The following is a 22,788-nucleotide window of genomic DNA, read 5'->3' on the forward strand; positions in this document are numbered from 1 at the left end:
TTCTATGTGTATGAAAGTATAGTGTATGGTCTGCGCTTCGAGGACAAATGTATTGCTCTGTTGTTTTGGGTTTTTTAGTTCATAATTCTTGAGGTTTAAAAAGTTACAATTTTGTTTTCACCAGTACCCAGGATGATTTTAAGCTAATGTTTTTTTCTTTGGAAGAGGAAGCAATGAGATCCTTAAAACACAGGGCTCTTCTAAGTGCGAGAATACACTGAGTGGTATATCCTTCTGAGTATGTATTAAATACCTGATGTGATTTTCTTAGAAAACAAGGCCAAATGCTGTCAGAGCACATTAAAACTCAGATCATTCATACTTTGGGAAATATTTTAATTAATTTGCACTTGTTGGTAAAGCTGAACAAGGCACGGTAACTTGATTTGGTAGTGTTGCAAATGTTCACTCCCTCTCAAGTCTCACCACCCAAAACTGTAAAACTCTTAGGTCCCAAGGTATCCCAAAATGCAAATACTGTAAGTCTGAGCGGTGAAAAGCATTCCACTGGGTCCGTTGTGTGTTTGACCTGCAGAAGGCATTCTTTGCATACAGGGGATTCAGTGACTACAATAATATAATTAAATTAAATCACCATTATAAACCGCTATGTACTAACCTAATCAGAAAATTTCAGTGAAAAGTATTTTACGTAAGTTCTGACTTAGAAGCTTTGTATCTTTATATATGACAGCCTGGTCACGCTCTTTACACAAATTTATCATTGTAACAACTTTTGAAACACCTTTAAAAGTTATTTGAAATTAATGCTTATTTTATAAATAAACTGCATAATGCTTATGTAAGAACTCTGTTAATTATAATTTTTTTGTCTATTAAAATGCATGCCATTGCCTGAAATTTTAGTATTATTATGCTGGTATTATCAATATAGATGTAGTCAGAAATTTGTTTTTGGAAATAAAATGAAATTTATTTATATAAAATTTGGAGATTGTAAATCATTAAAAAATATAATGCCAGCCTCTCAAAGCACAAACAAACACACTTTCAGCAACATTTAAATTTGCTTTTACTTACCTGCAGAGAGCTATTGATCACTCCCATGGGTTCTGTGCTATGTTACTCAGAGGCATAATATCATTCACATCTTAAGTACTCGAAGTAACAAAATTGCTGTGTTTTGGTGTCTGCAATGCCAAAGCATTCAGGAGAAATATAGAAAACCCAGGAAATGAGTGGAGGTTTTGATTGATAAATATTTTTATTTGCATCTCCTATGATACTTATTTTTTTTCCTTTCTTAATTCTACAATGAATCGGGTTAATAATTTGGGATCTTAATTTATTAGCTATATTTTTTTAAGAAGGACTTTTAGTTCACCTTTAAATTGCATGAAACCTTTTGTCTGTACGTATATAAAATAAGTTACATCGCCTTCATATTCCCCTGGAACTAAAACCTTTCAAGAATTGTTTTAAAACTACATAGTGTTATTTAATGCCAGAGAGTTCATTTTGGTCTGATAGTTAGTAAATTTAAATAATATTTAAATAATATACATATATAAGTTATTTTCCCCTTGGTAACTCCGTATTTGCCAAGGCTGCTACACCCCATGAATTCATCTTTGGTTTGGAAAGCTGTTATCTCTAGGTGGGCTTTTTTTCTGCATGTGGTAGGACAGTACAGCTTGGACATATTTTGATTAAGTAGTTTTCGGGCATGGTGTGTCTCCAGGTGGAAGAGATGTACCTAGAAATGTGTAAGATAAGACACACCAACAAGTCAGAAGACTGTGATTACTGCAGATTATTTTCTGAGTGTCTCAAGAAGGCAAGAAATGATTAAGGGCAATGGTATACGGTGGGCTGCATGTGCAATTCACCATGATTGTGGCAACTTAGCAATTGTTTCACTGTATAGCAATTTTGCCCATGCCACTTCCTGCCTGTGTTCTTCCCTTGTTGTTTCTTGATAATAAACAAACTGAGATTCAATTTAGGAATCCTCATGTGAACTTTTTTTTTGACAATGAAAAATGTTTGGACAGCCAAAACCAAAGAAAAATTTACACAGTGAAACACAGAAAATAAATTAGAGTTGGCAGCAGAAGAGTTTATGTGAGTTTGAAATAAAAAAAATCTGCAAAAATAGCCTCTATGTCTTCTAAATTTGCAAAATAGGCATCCTGGAGAGTAGTCTAACTATCCTTTTTCTCCACATCTAAAATTATGCATTCAAAACTTGGCTAAATTACCTAAAAGATGACAAACCCAGTAAGGAATGAGAAAAAGAAACTGAGGGACCTAAAGTATTTAATGTGAGAAAGATCTTGTTACTCATGTTTAAGATGTAACAAAGGGGAAAACCCATTGATTGTTTTATACTGGAATGGCAGAAGCTGTGACAGGGAAGAAAGGGGTGAGGTGATTTTACAGAAGTATGAATTACTATAGGACTGCTGGAGTAGAGCCTTTGTATTTAGTTTTGCCTGCCCAACACAAATTCTGTGGCCATATGACAGAACTAGGTTACCGCTCTGTCAGTGCATTTGGAGTCCTTACTCCCACATTTTTATCCAGTCTAGATTTAATGGTCTCAAGGGTTTCAGGCTTTCACTGTTTCCCTGAGGAAGTTATTATACAATCTGATAGATCTGACTTTCATGGGAAATTTCATATTTACCTTAAATTTCCCACTTCTTAATTTAACTCCATTAGTCCCTTCTACTATATCCTCAGATACTGTACTAAGTCTTCTTTCTGCTTGGTGTTCAGATTCATTAAATACAAACAGACAAAACCAGACAGGACCTTTATCTTAATCAACACTTAGTAAGTCTTCTTATTTGTTCCACCATTTCCACTTTTAAACAAATTTTGCTTGCTCTTGGCTAAACTCCCAGCAGTTTTTCTCCTCATAAATGCAGTTGATTCCTTCCAGACAAAAAGTACATTCAGATCAAGTGAAAGGTGTAGAATGCATATGAGTCATCAGAAGGTAAAATCATTCCCAGGGTTGCTACAGTTTTCTCATTACTAAGCATTTTGATCACAGAATGTTTGGTTAATATTGTGTTTAGACAAATGATAAACTTACACAGATAAATTATCTGAGCAGCCAAACCATGTTACCCCTGATCTACACCTACAGTAGCACAATGTCTGTATGACATCATTATGGGATTTCAGTAGTGAGGTTCCCAGATCAGTTTTATGTCAATTTAAAAAGCATTTTAGATTATAATCCGGTATTGTGAATCAACATAAAAAGTGATATAGTTATTTTGCCCATTTTTAGCTGCCTACAGAGGCCAGTGGAAGGAATTTTCCCCACAGAAACTAAAAAAAAATTATCTTTTAAAGTCTTCTCATTGTTGCAGAGGATAGAAGACCAAATCTTCTTTCCACTAACTATTCACTCTTAAAAAATATGTAACAGTTTCCACTGGTTACAGAAGAAAATGTGTGGTCCATATAAGGAAAATGATGGTCAGGTTGTGTTAGGCATTAAAGTTTTGCTTAGCATTTGGTGATAATTGGCCCCTTGGTCATCCTTGCTATAGGGAGGGCATGTTCTTTGCTTCAGGAAGAGAAGAAAAAAGGCACATAGTGGGTGCTGCTTCTTCAGAGGAGGATTCATCATGCTCTCCTTTAAAAGCAATGGTAGAATCCCTGCTATTGTAAGACTCAGCCTTGACTATGGAGCTCCATAAAGCATTTCCATAGTGCTTGTGTTCTGTTTAGCAGGTGGAGTGTCAGTCAGATGAAAATACAGCTCAAAAGAAAAGGAAAATATTCTTTGTAGACACCTAGATTTTATGGAAAACATGAACAAAGGAGACATTGAGTGAAACCATTTCACATGTAATATTTAGTTCCCAGGAAAACATATCCTAGTAGTGCTTATTTAATACTAAGTAAGCTTAATTAAAAAATATGAGGCTTTACTAGAAGCTAAATGTATGACCATTTCCATGTTAATAGAAGGACTATTTACATAGTAGTCCTTTTTTGTTTTACTGAATGTCATTGGTAGGTAGTATTCAGGAGTCTGAAAATACCACTAGGATATTACATGGCTTATTAGGTTATTAACTAAAATTATTAACTCAAATTCTCAACTTAAATAATAGGCACTGTCCAAACAGAGACTTTCAAAATAGACAGCTGCCAATCCATGACCAAAAATTGAGTTCAGAACTTGATATCTTGGTATTTTGTCATAGCAAATTATTGGAAGGTAACTGTGTCAGGACCAATAGACTTGCAAAAGTATCTGTATGTTAAGCATATAAGAATAAATTTTCAGGAATTGTTTCAAGTCATATTTCCTTTAAGAGAAATGAAATGGGAATCCCATATCTTTTCTACAAATAACTGTTCCCATTACTCTAAATTTCACAATTGAATTACATCTGTCACAGTGGCTGTTATAATTAAAAGTGCTACATTCTTAGCCAAAATATACATGCAACTATACATAAATATAGAAGTCCATATTTCAGTAATATTGTAGATTTATCAAAAAGTGCAAAATACTATTAGGAAATTTTAAATTAAGCTTTCATTTTCGAATTCTGAAATCATAGAATCCAAGACAGATAATTTTTAATTGTCTGTACAATTGATGTAAAAAATAAGCACCCTAGAAACAGTAGTACTTTTCTTAAAGGTATTTAAAAACATAAAAACTGAACCTCAGGAAAATTCTCTTTCAGGGGTACCACAGTGCACCACACTGATAATTTGCTGGACTGAGAAATTAAGATATTTCTTTTAATACATTGTCTTAATCTGGCAATAGGTGTAAACTGCTGTGTCATCCAAACTAACCTGTATTTATGTATACACTGTAGGTTCACATGATGCCTAGTTGCTGATTTGTGTTTCATAGACAGTACACTGGAATCAATTGATACGTTATGAGTTAAAAAGAATCATGCTTATAGTGTGTGTCATGCTCTGTGCCTCGGTAAACAAAAAAAATTTACTAGTCGTCTGTCCTTACTGCAGATATGAACAGGTCAAGACCCAGGTGTTTTACCAAATTAGGAGGATTTTCTAAGAACAGAGGGTTACGAAATGGTAAAATGTTGCATATCAGAGCTCAATGTGTACATAATGTAGGATACCTATGCAATAGAAGCTTCCTGAATTTGAGTAGCTACAACCATAAAATAAATCCTATGAGGAACTTAAAATACTTTTTTTCACACGATTTTTTTCTTATTCCCACTTGTGCAGACAAATAAAATACAAGGGAGAGATTATTATATGGTGGGAAAGCTCTCTTTTAGTGTGTTCAGAGTCCAACATAGATCAGGAGGTGCTGCTTTTTTAACCCATGGATGTTCTGCACTACTGTCATCTTGTGGATCAGTAAGTTTCCTAAAAGTCAAGGGACACCTTCATTTTGTGAAGGCTGCGCTCCTTTGCCCCATGCGTCAGCAGAAGATAACCCTCCTGGGGCCTTGTATTTGTACCCTTGGAGTTTTTATTCCATTTATTATAGTTCTGTTGCTTTTCCAAAACTGCATGATTCCTGCTTCACTTTTCCTTTCTTGCTAAATAAGAACAGTTGATAGTTACATATAGGTACATAGGGATCACAAAAAGCAAAGAGAACTTTGTAAGGAAATTTTGCGTGTTGCAGCTTGTAAACTACATTTTATACACTGTAGTTCTAGAGATAACATTAATGTGTTGTTTAAAATGCTGCTGTCAGGCCAATGCACATGCATTTTCCATAATGTATACCTGCTCGTGTGTGATATTTAGACTGCTCTATAGCTGTAAATGTGCCTGGGAAAATGGCTTTGATTAATTGACTTCCCTCCTCTTCTTTCATCTCTTCAGATGCAAAGGCTTCATTCATTATCAGGAAAGATCAGAGGAGGAGGGGAGCAGAGTACCTGGGTCATACGCTGTTAGAGTTACAATTTTCCAAATGCCATAAGTAAACAGTAGGGAACAGGAAACATCCAGGATGGGAGAGGACCTCTGTGTTTGAAGGTCTTCCTCCATTCCAAATATTTGGTCTGATTTTGTCTTTAGCTATGCAAATTTGCATTTCTCCATTGTATATACATGTAATACTTGTTAAATCTTGAACTGTTGTCTTTTTCATGTGCCACATTTTCAGCCCCTGAGAATTGAGGGCTATTCCTTCCAGTGTTCCTTGTCCAATCATTCTTTTTCCTTAGGAAATTACTAAAAATTATATATACATATATAATTCTAAATTCAAAACATACTACACTACATCAACAAGCTTCACTTCTGTTTGTACTCATATGAATGGTTCTCTCCTTTTAATGTGTGCTGATTTTGGCTTGGATAGAGTTAATTTTCTTCATAGTAGGTAGTATGGGGACATGTTATAGATTAGTGGTGAAAATAGTGTTGATAATACAGAGATGTTTCAGTTACTGCTGAGCAGTGCTTGCACAGAGCCAAGGTTTTTTCTGCTCCTTGTACCACCCCGCCAGTGAGTAGGGTGGGGGTGCACAAGAAGTTGGATACAGGCACAGCTGGGACAACTGACCCTGAGTAACCAAAGGGGTATTCCATACCATATGACATCACAGTACCTAAATTTGGGGGAAGAAGGAGGAAGGGAGGGACGTTTGGAGTTACAGCATTTGTCTTCCCAAGTCACCATTACATGTGATGAAGTCCTGCTTTCCTGGGGATGGCTGAATATCTGCCTGCTCATGAGAAGTGGTGAATGAAATTCTCATTGCTTTGCGTGTGTACACGACTCTTGCTTTTCCTGTGAAACTGTCTTTATCTTAACCCACAAGTTTTCTTGCTTCTACCTTTCTGATTCTTTTCCCTATCCCACTGGGTGGGGACTAAGTGAGAGGCTGTGTGTGGTGCTTAGTTTCTGGCTGGGGTTAAACCATGACATGCTGCCTCTTTGCTGGGGAAAGTTTATTTCTGCTAAATTTCATGTATGTTCGTGGCATTTGTGCTACTCATAATTTATCTGTAAAATAAGAATTTTGCACAAGGAGAATATTGCTAGTCAGAAACCAAAAGTTTGGCACCATCTTTATTCATCATATTTTGCTTCTTCAGTTTAACATTATTACTGGTTAATAGGTGCACCTGAAAATCAAGCTGCATTGTAGTATCTGGTGTGTTATGTTAAATGAATCTTTTCTAGGGCAGCAAGTCTCTTTTTTTTCCTAATGAAAGAGAATACCTCATCTTTTCCAATTTTCCTATCAAACACAACCACATCATCTCGAGACACTGCCACATCCAGCTGCATCTATACTCAACTTCAATTATATGAAATTACACAACCTACTCTCAGGTCCTTTAGGTTCTCTTTTGCTGTGTGAGGCACACGCATAGTGCATTTCCTGTGAAGTGCATGATTACAAACTATTCAGTACAAGCCTGTTTTAAGTAAACAGTAAATTAAATATTGTCAGTGCTTGTTCAGACATGCTCTTATGAAAGGAAAAGAACTTCTAGATTTGGTTTCATAAAACTCTAGATTTAAGAAAGGGACAGACATAAACTAGGTATCTTTTTTCCTTTTTGACTTCTCTTGACTGGCCCAGTTGTTCAAGAGCTGGTACAAAACAGTGTATTCAGATGTCCCTACAAGGAGACTTGGGCTAGTAAAAGTGCTGAAGGTAGCAAAATTTCTGTTTATTGCTCTTTATTCTAATGGAAAATTCTCGAAAACATCGTCACTGTAAGGTACAATGCTGCCTGAAAGACCATTAAGACTCTGTCTGAGCAACATGCCTCTTTCAACCATGCCAAATACAGGAGAAATACAGTAGAGATACAGTAGAAGTACCTCATTTTATTACTGTTCTGGCAATATTATTTTTTGCTACGCCAATCAACCTGACTGCAAGGGTAAGGAAAGAGAGAAAATGGTTGCGTCCCAAAGAATTGAAGGGTTTTGTGTATTCTGTGGTGTCTATCATTCCACTACTAACATGGTCACTACCATATGAAGAAGTATAAAATTTTATAAAAACCAGAAGCTATGAATGTGCTCTTGCAAAGTCTCCTTTCATCTCTGCCAGTTAACTTATTCCCAAGAGAAGGAAAAGCTCTTTTTTCCCAAGTGGTCAAATACTGTTTCCATTTATTCAATAGACATTTCAAAGAGAAAATGTGTTGCCTGTATATGTTTAGGTCTGCACACAATTTATGATTACATACAGCAAGAATCCTTTTCTCTATTGTATTTTGTTCCTTTTTCTTAAAGGCAAGTATTGTGAGAAGCTCTGGGAAATGATTAAAAAATTAATCTGAGTTATCATTGGTATATTAAATGGCATAACATATAGTATATCATGCTTCCAGTTCCTTTATTACTAGATCTTAATGCTATTTGTAAAAATAAAGTAATAATAAAAAAAGAAATAAAATATTTTATTGGCTGTTAAAGCAGAGATTCTTTGGAAACTACTAAAAATATTAGGGGAAAAAAAAAGGTTGAAAAATATTTGCTTTACAAATTAAGAATGCAGAGATCTAAAGACTGATTTGTTCTTTGAAAATGGATATAAGAGTTAACTCAGGAACACAATATTAATAGATTTGTATAAGTGCACATAAGGCCAATATATTCAATGCTGTAATTTTTTTATAGTTTCATAAATAGTGCTATCACCAACATTTCAAAGAACTCTGAAAAAAACAGAGCTCATATGTGGTGGCATAAATTTAGCGTATTTTATAGAACACTGTTACTCCAGATATAGCCTACGGGTTGTGACTTTTCATAAAACCTAATGAATGTCTAGATTTGTCAGCTGTTTCAACACAGATGCACTTTGCTGATCTAATGGAAACATTTTGAGCCCAGATCCAAAATATCAATAGCTTTTAGTATCACAAATTAGTTTGGCTATTGGGTGAATTGGGATGTGGTTCTTGATAAAAACCAGCAAGTAATTTTGTACATGTTTTTTATGATAACTGCCTCTCCAATGCCTGATGCTGAGGTTTTCTCCCTCTCTCTTTCTTTTCCCCCTTTTCTTTTATTTTTGCAGAGTTTTAAGTTGAACGTAGATAGCCACTGTGCTTTAAAAGAAGCAGTGGTAGAGGAAGGACGCCAACTTCTTGAGCTTATTGTATCTCACAAATCAGGTAAATCCTTCTGAAATATTGCAAGTCTTTATGTCTCCAGACTATTAAAGAATGAAGAAGCATTGCTGTAAATTACTGCATATATTCACTTCCTTATGTATTATTAATATTTACATTATCAGATTGACCTTCAAGATTTATAAATGTTTCATATACTGCATACAATGCAGTGATACTTATAAAATGAAATACTGCCTGCAAATAGTCTGTTCATTTTATTTTGGTCTTGCTGTTCAGCTGAGTTTCAATTGAAATCACATCACTGAAAACTTCACACTGACATATTCTTTGATGTAGGTGCTATGGAAATAACATTAAGATAATGAACTAGGATTTCAAATATATATATATGTATTTACATACTCTGCATGAGTAATTGCATTGTTAAAGCTTTATTTTACCACTTAAACTAATTCTTACATTGATTTAAATATATTTATGAGGACTAGATTAAAATTAAAAACACCTTTTTCCTTTGGTTAGGCTTGTCTTTTTCTTCAGAGGCCTTAAATTGAGAGGAGGGAGAGAGATATACTGATTTCCCTTTATCCCCAGCACCTCCTATACCTTTAGATGTTTGCGTGACTTGTCTACTAATAGGGTTTTAATCAGCGTATACTGCTATGGAATGCCATCTTAATTTTGGCCTACTTAACATGCTTTTCATCCAGGTTGAAGTTATTCTTTGCTATACTGTTTTCTCATCATGTTATATGTGTGCCTCTATTGTTTCGCAGCATCAGAAAGATCTGTGTAATTTGAAAGCTATAGGAAATTACTGACTTCTATGTATAGCTCCAAAAAGATAGAGAGGCCATAGCAAAGGAGGGTTGTGCATGCCATCTCAGATGTAGAAAACAGTAATGTGTAAACTACAGGAAATATTTAAAGGAGTTGGAGGTAAGGAAATTGTCTTTGGAGGATTACAAAATGTTTCAAGACAAATACTGGATATTAGAGGGGGAGATTACCAGTGTTCCCAACAGCAGAGAAATGACAGCTTATGTGGAATTTTTCTCTTGAAATTATCAGCTGAAACTCAATCAAAATTTAACGTGATGGCTAAGAGAAATATTTGTCACTATAGCATTGTTTTGCAGGATGAACAATAGTAAAGCTTGGATTTATAGATGAGTAAACACATTAAAACTCTTCCGTTTATTATTTTAAATGTCCTGTGAATTATTTGAATAAAGGATAATATTTAAAGATTCTGTTGAGTTTACAGCTTCCCCTTTTTCCCCCTTCATTTTGGAGAAGGACTGAAGGACATGCTGCAGATGATTGCAAGTCAATGGAAGGAACTACAGAGGCAAATCAAACGGCAACACAGCTGGATTCTTAGGGCTCTGGATATCATCAAAGCAGAGATACTGGCTACTGATGTGTCTGCAGAGAATGAGGAAGGGACTGGGAGCCCTAAGGTAAGTGGCTTGAAGTTTGCCTTATTTCCTCTTATTTCCGTCTTCTTTTGAACTAGGCACCACTGAAGTTTTCTTTCCACCCTAAGGCTTTTCATTTCTACTGGGTAAACTTTTTTTTTATTAACAAAATGAAATGCCTTACTCTGAAACAATAAAAAATCTTAGAACTTTCAAGTTTTCCAGCAAGACCTGTCTCATTGTGTGTAGAGGGGCACGAGGGGGAACATAAAACATTTAGTAAACAAAACATAAAGCATCTTTAACATGAATAATCAGAATGCTTTTAAATTGTTTTGTTGCAACTATAAATCACTATAATCAGTGCAATCACTCAGCTCTGACATCCATTAGCCGCTTGGTTACAGCAAATTAACAAAGAAGAGAGAAAGTGATTCATTATCTCATTCCTGTTAATGACTATCAGATGCATTGCTTAATTAGGGGATGGCCATTGTAGTAGGAGGAAGGTCATATGCCTTTCCACAAATCTTTTTGCTCCAAGTTTAAGTCGTCCATAATAGTGCTTGTGTTGAATACAAGTACTTTAATGGTAAGTTATTGACACCTGCCATCATTTTGTGGATATTAATTATTAAAGAGAGCTATAGTAGGTACCAGTTGCCAAACTTAGTATTTGTAAGAGCATTTTAAATACAGAGCTTATTTAAATTGGTGCAAGCAGTGTAGAGATACTACACACTATAGAAACTTCTGGCTTAAGGTCCATGACCTTTCATCACCATCAGTCGTAAGCAGAGTTGTTTCCTAAGCAAAGAATATGCAAGAGAGCAATCCAATAACTCAATATCTTGCCACACATCCAGCTGAAATGTTTAGAAAAATTCATGGTTTCTGTTTCTGGAAACAACAGAGACAGTGTGCTGAGTGCGTTTTCTGGTTCTGATCTTAGACAATTCTTAGCATTGGTATTCAGTGCTTCCTAGAGAGTAGTTTGTAGAGTGACCCTTGGCTATGATTGCATGAAAAGTTCTGGTGATTTCTTACTATAATTCTGCATAGCAGGAATGGTCTTAGAGATGGAGGAAGAGCCAAGGAGAAAAATGAAACAAAAATACAGGAAAACACATATATGCAGGAGACAGAATTTGAACTGATATCCCTCATCACTTGCATGATGGAAAGTGCTCCTGGGCCATATGGCTCTTCCTTCAGGAAGTAGGTGGTGGAGCAACACTTGATTTCATAATGAGATCTCTTAAACTAAACAAACTAGCTCAAAGACAAGTTTTCATCCTGCCAGTAATATGATCCCACATCTCTGAACATCTTGCCAAATCCATGCCCAAGAGTTTAACTGCTTAATCAAAATTATAATGTAAAAAGTATTTTAAAATCCAGCCTGATTTTGCTATGAAAATTGTGGAATCCCTAGCTGGGAACTATTATATTCAAATATTTGCTCGAAAAGAGAGAAATGGAGAAAGGGTTTATGTTGCAGTACATTTTTCATATACATAGGTGATAGCTCCTTGCCCTGTGCTTTTTATCATAGAGATAGGAACATGAAGCAATGTGGTTTTTTTATTTGGTTGGTTTGTTTGTTTGTGTCTACAATTAAATTTTTTAAAAGTGGACCAAAAATAAGATGAAACTAAAAATATTTTCAGGTTAACTCAGTGATTAAATTACATTCCTATAAGATTCTTGTAAGTATGTGCAGTAGAGTGGTTGAATACCGTCTACTTCACGCTAAAATATTAACTAAAACTAAAATATAGTTGATAATATAGCTGCACGTTTCAGTTTACATTTGTTTCAAAAACCAAAAGGAACCTGAGAAGTGTAATAGAAAACCTAAAGATTATACCTAGAGGGTATTTTTATTTTTGCCTTTTTTTGAGAAACTACAGGAACAGTGTTGGTGTTAGAAATCTGTAAAGAAATAGGAAAAGAGGGAATTTCAAAGACCCTAGGAAAATTTTCCCTTAGGACTTTTAAAAACATGTTTTCATAGCACTGTGGCATTTTTAATGAGAGCAGTGAAGAGTGGGAGCAGGAAACGGATGTTCTAGAAATATATTGTCAACATTAGTAGTCAAGAATTCAGATTTTGCTTAGGAAATTTTTCATTTTATGGTATGTAAGTTTCGTAGTGGTGCTATAGAAGACTTAGGATTGATTTTAAACATTGCTGATGCCTAAGCTCTTCTGAAATATTGCATTCTCTGTAAAATATTAGGAAAACAGTCAGTTATCTAAGTATTTACTAAAACTATTATTCTGTCATTTTTATAAATGAAGAATTGACGACTGTATTCAGTTCAAATTGAAGGATATAAAGTTTTGCCTTCTTACTCCATTGAGAAGTGCTTTTAAAAATTACACATTCCAACAAGTACTGATCGAACATTATGATTAGTACATGAGACATACAATACACTACTGTCCTGAATCTTGAGACACTTAGCTACAGTATGTGTTTTTTTTGATGGAAATAGTAAGTAATATTCTAAAATATCTGGAAAATAGGATGAATGTTTTCATATATGTGTGTATTTTTCATTTTTTCACCTTCTGAAGATGTCTGAGACCACTTGTTTTTTGTAAGTGATCTCTTAAATTGTGTCCCTTCTGCATCACGAAAAGACTACTGGAACAGTATTGCTTTCAATAAACACTAAAGAGTGGTATTGAAAAAAACATGATGTACTTTCTTATCTAGTGGCTGTGAGTGTAAATGCCCAAATATTACCCTGATCTATTTAACTCATAGTTTGGTGGAAAAATTCATTGCTTTCTGAAGAGCCTGCAAATTAGTCTTGTAACTGATGTCCTTTAAAAGCATACAAATCTTAATAGCATTTGCCCATAGTACACATTCTCCTTCACTGAACCATATTATTACCGTATTATTGTATGGAATAACATTCTTAGGGTCAGTTGCAAGTTCTGCTCCCAGCATGCATTTGTACAGTTAGTTCATTACTATAATTTTTGAGATCTGCATATGTTTGTTCTGCAAGTAAATGTTTGAATTAAGTTCCGTGGGTTGTTTTGGTAAAAGCTTAAGAGTATAACATCAGAACTTAAAGGCTGGTAGGTCAAAAGAATAATGGTATACTCTGCAAATATATATATAGTTTTTACTTCTGGACATGTTTATTTCCAGAATAATTGCTTTATTACTGAAAAACATTTCTTATTTTCCATTCCAGCTTCAGAAAACTAAGCATGTAACTGGTTAAGACACTGGACTTAATACATAGAACATTGAAATCTGACTTAGTTGTTCCAGGTAAAAAAAAAGTCTTGGGAAGAATGTGTTAACTCTAAAATAGACTTGTCAATGGGTTAATGATAGAAGCAGTCAGGATTTGAAGAGTATTGGAGGAAGAGGTAAAAACACATTTAACTAAGTAAACCGAAAGTCACAGAAATAGTAGGTGGCTCAGGAACAGAATTTGAAGTGGTTAAACAGGCCTTTGTATGAAGCGAAAAAGAAAACCAGTGTAATTTCCTCTTGATATGTAATTAAACATCACACACTTCCAGGATCATTTCCCACTCAGTTGCATATAATTTTACAGCTTTTACAATCATTCTAAACAAACACTCTTCAGTACACAGAAAAGTGACTTTCATTTAAAAATTGAAACTTGGTGAAGCTGTTTAGTATCGATCACTATTTGGGATTCTGGAAATACTGCTTCACAGGCAGTTTTATAGTGACACTGGTCTCAGACCTAGTGGGTGGACCAAACACCACAGTCCAGAAAAATTATATCCTGGTCAGTCTGTTAATACGAAGATGAATTTGTGAAATGGACAACAGAACAGAGTAAAGTTTAGAGAATGGTAACAGTCTTTTCTTTTTTACTTCAGTCTTGTAACTTGTCCTGGCAATTCAATCAGGCTGCTATGATTGCCACGGTTAGATTAATACTTTGATATAAAAGGAATATACAAATGAAGTGTTTTGGTATCTTTGTGATTAGTGCGGAGAAATATTGTATTTGTGAGTAGATAATTTTCTTTTCCTCAAAGTCTTTTATCAACTCTGTATTTCATGAGTATGGTGCATGGGCTGTAATATTAAAAGCAACATACCAGTACTTTTTTCTGATTTCTTTCATTATTTAAAAACAGGGGAAGTTTATTACTGGGCAGATTTAAATATTACTGACAGATAACAGACACCATGAATTCTAGCATTCTGAGAATCTAGTATTTTTACTTACATAACCACTTGGAAAACTTTTTGGTGTCCAATGTATGCAATTGGAGTATTGCATATATTATTGTAGTGGGTTGTGCTTTGAAGTTGTCAAATGGCATATGTAACTGGCCTTCATTTTCTTCTCCTTCACTTGTTTCTAGTGGAAGGGCAGGAATAACATATAATAGAAGGATCATTTTACTTAGCTTGCTGGAGTTACTTAAATCGCAGCAGAATTTTAAAACTTTACATCTCGAACTGAATTTATTTAACTTACAGTCTCTCTTTCTCTATTTTTCCACATGCATAAAGTCAGGATCAGACTTGTGGATTAAATCCTGTGTCTCATGTTTGTAACACTGTGGAATAAAATGTCAAATAAATAACCATTACTTATTCAGTAACAATTTGAAAAAATAATGAAATGGAAATAAGACTTTCATCTCTGTCATACAGACATATGGAAAGGGCTTTTCATCTGGTGATACACATGCCATTCTGGTCTATCTTTGTCGCATGGCTTAATCAAGTCTTTTTTTTGGAAAAGAAAAGTTGGTATTTGTGCTTTAGAAGAAGTAATTCTTTCTTCTAATGTGTCCATAATGAGCCACACTCCCATCTAAATATGGAAGAGTTTTATCTCATGAGTGCTACACCTCTTAGATGAGACATTAAACTGAAGTTCTAACCACCTTTACCCAGGCTTACTTCCAGTATCAGTAATTACCATCTGCCGCCTTAATTCTTTGCAGTTTCAGCTGAATGTGTTAGTCTCTTCTGTTCAGAAAAACTGGATAGTCTTGGGCACAGTTAAAAAGTTGTTACCTTTCACTGGTGAAAACAATACCTTATAATATCCTGCGACGTATTTCTGTGCTGTACAGTATTACAGCAAGTCTGCGGTTCACCATTCACTACTTCAAAGACAATAATAGGGAAGTGCTCTCCTGTAATTAGAATAGAAGGCGCTGATTGAGGCATAGTCTTATATTGTTGAATATTTAAAATGCTATCTGTACATAAATACTATTATTGTGCCTAACAGCTGAACAGTTTTAAAGCATTCATGTAATATTTCAATTCTGAATCTTTGGAAACTTTGGGAGTCTAGACTAAAGATACTGTCATCTCAGTCTTAAGTACAAATGATGCCATGAATTCTGCTGTACTAGAAAAAAAATAATCGCAGTTATTATTTTGCTTGGCTTTAGGTATTTCAGTATATGATATTACAGTCGTCTTGATCTGTCAGCTTCTATGGTGGGGATTTGAACCATATATGATTTGGACAATGGGATAAAAAGGGTAGTGGTACTTACAAAATCCTTCTGTAAATCAATAGACATAATTTTGGTTTTGCGAGGAATAGGCCTGTCTTTTAGTGCTTTTACTGGAGCATGTGAAACATGACTGAGTTCTTTTGATATTGTTATCCAAATAGAGGATTGAAAACATCCATTAAGAATTTCCAAGCTAATCAAAACAAGCTATGTTGATGTAACAATGAAAAGAATCAAAAAAGGAAGCAAGAAGAAGGAAACTTTGTGTCTTTTAGCACAGTTAGACACTTCAAGTTCCTCAGTTTTCTAGTTTTTAATACCTTACTTAATAAGTTTAATTTTAATATTACAGACATCATCTAGATTGTGCACAGACCTACCTATCATTGTAAACAAAAGTATCTTCAGGAAGGATTTGAGAGATGACACCATAATTATACACACCATTTTAGAGTGGATGAATAAAAGGAAAGAGAAAAATGGTTTAAAATAAGTTTGAAAGCAGAAACTAGCATTGCTGGAGAGAGTCTGGATATGGATTATTGAATGGGACTGACATATAGAGAGTCTTTGTTGAAGAATATGGAAGAAAGGGATCTACTGAAGGGTATGAAAGATGTGACTGTGGCAACTGAGCAGAAAAGCTTTGTTTACTGTAGTACTATATCAGACCCTGAGAGTTAGTTGAAATATTTTGTGTGATAATTTTAGTATAGATAGAAAGAAAACAGAGTTTTAGTACTGTTTAGTACCTTTCTGGTACAGGGGTTTTATTGAAAAAGCCAGTGCCTTGACAAGAATGTGTCTCATCATACTTTGAAGCAAAATTATCTTCAACTAAGCAGAAGCTTTCAAAAACAGAGGCAAAGCCAAAGTAACCATGTAATCTTTCAAGCACAGAATATTTCCTTTAAGCTTCTAAGCATAAACAATCTTAAGTTGATGTTTCATACAGAATAATATTCATAAAGCTGCCGTGATTCTTCTTTCTTGTATTTTGTATTTTTGTGCTTTGTTAAAATACTTTAACTGAGCTAGTAATTTTTGGGTGATTTTAAGTCTCCAAGCTGATAAAATATGAACTTTTGTGTCATTAGACCATGGCCTTTTTACCAAACACAGGCATAAGCAAACTGGACCTTAAAGTCTTCCCTTGGTCAGCTCTTTTGCAAGGGCTTACTCCTCAACACACCCTGAAAGGAAGCAGGTGTCAGAACTAATTTTCTTCTTCCAGAGGGAGAATGTTGCATTTCATATGGCTGTTCATAAGGATTTACACAGCTGAGATCTTCCAGGAAAGGCTGTAAATAAAATTATGTCCTTGTTAGCCTGCTCTTGTGCCTCTGTGAGCCAGTTATAGATTGTGGTGGTGGTTGGTTACTTCATAGAGAAAGAGGACATGTGGTTCTCTCCTACTGCCTTCCTCCCCACTAACTGGAAATTCACAGCCTGTATTACTGAGGCCGACTAGGATGAATCTAACCCAATGTTTTGAGGATAAAATGTTGCAATAATAACTACACTTTTGTTGCATGATAACTCCTGGCTAAGGTGCTGGATTATGCATGTGGGCTTGTAAATGGATTGGCAACACTAGACCACTGCTTTTAGAAGTAATTTTCAGTTGATAGATGATTTTAAGTGTTACATATCTGCAAGAGCTCTATTCTGAAAATGTTTCTTTTGTTCAAATAGTCATAGTTTTTTTCCAGAATGATTGAAAGCAAGTGCATCAAAGGTTCAAAAAAAAAAAAAGGGGCTGTTAGATGTATTATCAGGTTCCACATGGTAGATTCACTGTTGTTTATTGGAAGCTGTTTCTCTTGAGTACTTAATTGTATGCTTTTTAGTCGGCAGGAGGAATGGTTTTGTGTTTAATTCAGAACCTCTCTTTACGGAAAAAGGAATGAATCTAAGCAGTCACTGTTTGGACTGCAGTAAGAGATGACAAATGAATAATAGCTCCACCCTAAACCTCGTCTTTCAGGTTATATGAGCCCTGGTAAAACTTCTCTATATCAGAAGTTAACTAAATATTTTTCTAGTTTTTCAAGAAATTACGTCCCTGAAGTCTTGGTCAAGAAAATCTGGGTCCCATTTTAGCTCAGAGAGATTGTTTTCTCATATATCCATCAGTGTCCTGCAAATTCTATATGACAGTGTTGTTTTCATAGTATCTAAAATAATTTCAATCATTTTTAACAAGTTGAATTTCTAAAAAGTAGCAAAGATTCTAATATTTTTTCATTAAATCTGACAACAACCTTATCCATTATCTCACTACCAAGTATAAAATTGAGAGTGCCACACTTTAAAAATAATATTTTTTGCAGCTCTAAATTGTATCTACTATTGAGCACAATATTCAATCCTGTTATGAAACATAGGTGCTTTTTTAACCAGCACATTTACTGCAAAAATATCAAAAATCATATTTGAATTGAAGATGTGAACAAGGACCCTGAGGTATCTGTGCTATTTATGATATACTTCTACAATTTTTACACCTTGGTAATTCCAAATATTTTATATTGATTGCTTTTGGCAACTATTGGCTCTTTAACAGCCATCTCTGTTAGTAGGAGCAGTTATGCTTACATAGTTAGCAAAGAAATGATGACTTTTTACTTCAGGAATGAGAAAGGCTACTTTCTATTAAAACATAGCTCAAGTTCAGTGTGAAAGATGTTTTAAATCTAAATCTCTCCACTGAGAACAAGTGCAGACTGAGAACTTGATGAGAACAGATATTTAAACTGACTTACACCCAAGGGGCAAATTTTATCATAATGCTATTTGAATCGAACATTATTACCTGAAACTCTGAAAGTATGTTAGGCTGTTGTTACTTCACCTCTGTAAGTGTCTACTTCTCTATGTGGGCTCAGAATCCCATGAGCTCATTCAAGGTTTCAGACCACAGCAGAAACAGAGCTTTTTTAAAATTTGTTGTTTAAGTTCGGAAGTTGATGGAACACACTAAAATAAATCAATAAATAAGCAAGTGAAAAGAAGGAATCCTAGCTAACTGAAAATGCCTTGGTAAAACAAGTCTGTTGGGATTTAAAGATAGTGATAACTAACAAAGCAAATTAGTTGAAGTTCAGATCTTTTCAGTTAAGTTTCCTTTCTCATTTCTTATTCCTGCTCCCTCTCCCTCCATGCCATCTGTTGCTCCTCAAGACAGTTCAGGATTTCAACAGGATCACAAGTGAAATATAGTACAGGAGTGTGCGGGGAGACTTCTCCCAGGGTTCACTGCCAGGTCAGTCGCAGATGGTAGTGCAGGGGGGCTAAAAGTCTGGCGCTCCACAGGCATCATATCTGACTTCTGACAAATGTGGTGCTGGTCAAATCAAATGGTAAAATTTGAATGTGTCTTCTACCCACGTGTTGTTTACCAGTCATCACAATGATAAATATTTTGGCTTGTTCAGATGATGTGGCATAAGATCTAGGCATTGGACTTAAAAGGTTATTGTCTTCTGTCTCCCCTAGTCTATCTTTTTTCTAGCTCTGGTAATAGCAATGTAATATCAACTCATGCCTCTCATCCTAATTACCTCTGGTAATGAAGGATTTAGTGGAGTAAACTAAGCTTACCTTCTGTACTTAGATGCTTTCTTCTTTTCTTTTTGTGACAGACTGTTCCACCATGTTTTGCTTCTGAAAAAAAATCATGTTTGAAAATATAATTTTTCCCTTTTGATATGGTCTTGTAAAAATCCTGTACTTTAAATAGTACAGCTCAATAGGGATGCTGTTGTCAATTGTCATCTCTAAAGATTGTTGTTTCTGTTAATAACATTCTAACTTTGTTTTATTAAACTTTTATTACTGGTCTGAAAACAAAAATTACTGCTTTATTCCATTAAAGAGTGACTGGCATGGCACTCCTCTGATCTTTAAAAAAAGAAATTTTACTTTCATTGTATTTGTGCATTAAATTAATGCTCCTATCTACAGAATAAACTAACTTCTTATAAATATTACTGTGCTTAATTATCAGTTAGGTATTTGAGTTTTTGCTGTTATGGTTGATGTCCGGGAGTGATTAAATGTGTAATAGAGAACAAAAGAAACATTGATGTGAACAAAGATACTATAAGATAAAGGCAAATTTTATCTTCTTCATGCTTTTATTCTTTTAAAATTATTTAAATTACTTTTATATTCAGCATGGTTTGGTGGATTTTCCCTTTGTTTTTTCCGATTCACTTCTTATTTTAGTCTTTCAGAATATTTCTAGCAATGATTTAACTTGTAGCATCTTTCAGTTCTAGTCTCAGCTGTGTACTTTAAGCATCTGTTCCTCACTACGGTGGTCACAAAAGAGAAACCAGGTAAAACAGTGTTTTAAGGAAAAATCTACTTGGACATCCTGCATTTTCAAACTGATTTATTCTTAAATGTCTTGTGGCATAGTATACTTGACTACACTTAAACTTTAAATGCAAAGTGATGTTACAGATTTTGCTAGTTTTTTAAGCCAATCTATTAGAAGGCAACAGAATATGGTGCTGAGTGTTGTGTGACCTGAGTTCTTTGTGTGTATCTGCATTGTGAAAAAGAATAAACAACTTTTTCAGTAGGCCATTTGGTGAAATACAGACTAACATTAAAAGCCTGAAAGATGCTTATGGTAAAAGCATATGTATGTTTGTATGTTAGGTCTAGTAACTTTTGGGTAATACTTTCTTTTTTTTTTTTTTTAGTATTTTGCCTGGATTTTTAATTATGGCTTTCTTAAAGTATCTCAGATGTATCTCATTTATTGATAATTATGCTTACCCAAGGTAGTGTAACTAATGTGGGAGATACAATGGGGACTGCATCACATTTAGCAATTTAAACTTGTTCCTTAAACACCTGGGAGTAACCACAACAAAAATATGTGTGGCGGTAGTGCACTTTGCCATGTCCCATGGGCAGCTGTAAATGTTAATGACAGTTAACCTAAGATGGCTTTAAATGCAAAATGGGTTTTCTGACCAGAAGACAGGTGGTATGCCATATTCCTTTATAATCGCCCCATAGCATGCTTTATGAACCATCATCACGCCAGAGAGAAAGAATAGCTCATCTGGGCATGTACACTTCATTTCTTCATCCTATTTTTCCTCTTTGCAGTCATGTTATAGAAAGGAGACAGGCCTTTAGCACAGAATACTTTAATCCTTGGTTTATGAGCCCTAAGAAAATCACAGGTATGGTTGATGCTGACAGTCTACATCATCCCTTACAAAATGAAAAAAAATTTTGAGGAAAAAGAAAGAAAGAAAATTGGAAAGGGGAAAGTTCAGATCTGATTAAGAGCTCAGCACCATGTGTTCTGAAATACTTTAACTTATAGCTATGATGCACAACAGAAGTTTAGAATGGTGCATTTATGATTGCTTACATTCGAGGATCACAATTTCTGTTTGGGGGAAGGGGGCAAGAAGGTGACTGAGGTCAGGTCAGCTTGTCTTTTCTGTCCTTGCTGTTGGTTTGGAAAATTTTCCTGGAGACTTACAAGGGTATTTAGTACTTGTATTACATTTTGCAGGCTGCCCTTCCTATCTTAGATGTGAGATGCAAGCAGTTAGAGCACTGTATAATCAAGTACTACTAGAACTGCAAAATATAAAGATAGATGCAAAAAATAGGGTAAATCTCTCTTTTAAAAATTCTGTGTGTAGTAAGATAAGCTTTTTCTGAATATGACAATTAATGGGTTAGTTTGAAAATCTATGGGTTTTTGTTATTAATTAGTCAAGAACAATAAGGTTTAAAAGTTCATATTTTTCTAATGTAATAAAATGTTTTTATACATTGGACAGGAAATGTATTAAGGAAATAAACAGAATAAATGTAAGTTCATTCTTCTGCTAGTTCATTTATTTGGGCATTGATTCTTACTCTTCAGTATAGATACTTCATGAAGCATCTGTATTTATCTCTTATTCCTGACATGTATTGCTACAAAGGCTTTTGTTTGTAAAGTATCAGCTAATTAAAATAAATCTAAAATTAAACATGAAAAATGTTGATTTCCAATTCAGTGAATCCTAGGAATATTATAATAAGTTTGGTTTTAATTCCTGAAAAACATATTAAAATTAACTTTTCTCCCATTTATGTAATGCATATAACTAAACTTCCTTCCTACTGTGAGACAGTTTCATTTATTGTTATTTGTAAACAGCTTAGTAAAGATGCATAGTGGATTGGTCTAGAAACTCCTTGAACAGTTTCTTTTGAAATAACACTACATACGTTAAGCTCAATTACACATCCAAACAGCCACAACACACTTTTGGTAATTTATTCATTGATTTAACATAGTACCCAGAAGAGTCATGCCTGCTGTCAATTTTGTAATATATTATGTTTTAAATATACTCATGCTCACCCATGCACGCCATTAAGGTGTGCATAAACCTGTGTTTTTCTCTCTTGACAGCTATAAATGTTTGTTATTATTACACAAAACATATGTTCATGTTGTTTTTGTCTAAATTATTCTATCTGGGGCTATAAAGTTTTAATGTTATTAGTTGCCCTTAGAATTTTAATGTTTCACTGCTGTAACCTTCTTAGGATTTCTCTGCAATTAAATAGAAACTATTTCACTACAGCCTGGAAGAACAATATATTTTATACAAATAAAAAAATCCTTCTTGCTCCATTTTCTCCCAGTGTAGTAAACTGTCTAGTTGACAAGGCTCTATGCACTGCAGTCCTACCTGTAGTATTTTCCAGAACTGAATAGAATATTATACTTTCCTGCAGTATTCTCATTAATGAAAGAACCTAACTCAAGCTATTTCAG

The 22,788-nt window shown here is 34.6% G+C and overlaps 1 protein-coding gene across 4 annotated transcripts in view; it reads left to right on the forward strand.

Moving 5' to 3' along the window:
* The window catches only part of AKAP6 (A-kinase anchoring protein 6), a 272,762-nt gene that overhangs the window by 120,841 nt on the left and 129,133 nt on the right, over positions 1 to 22,788 (forward strand). For 3 of the 4 annotated variants that reach the window (XM_042047594.1, XM_042047593.1, XM_042047596.1), the window contains exons 6-7: positions 8,997 to 9,093; positions 10,351 to 10,517. In XM_042047594.1, the coding sequence (XP_041903528.1) occupies positions 8,997 to 9,093; positions 10,351 to 10,517 (264 nt within the window). The remainder of the gene's footprint in view (positions 1 to 8,996; positions 9,094 to 10,350; positions 10,518 to 22,788) is intronic. The other variant, XM_042047595.1, reaches the window with a different exon arrangement.

The sequence above is a fragment of the Corvus kubaryi genome, unplaced genomic scaffold (assembly GCF_017639235.1).
Source record: "Corvus kubaryi isolate FWS band 111438036 unplaced genomic scaffold, C.kubaryi_AGA036_p1.0 66, whole genome shotgun sequence".
Taxonomy (NCBI): domain Eukaryota; kingdom Metazoa; phylum Chordata; class Aves; order Passeriformes; family Corvidae; genus Corvus; species Corvus kubaryi.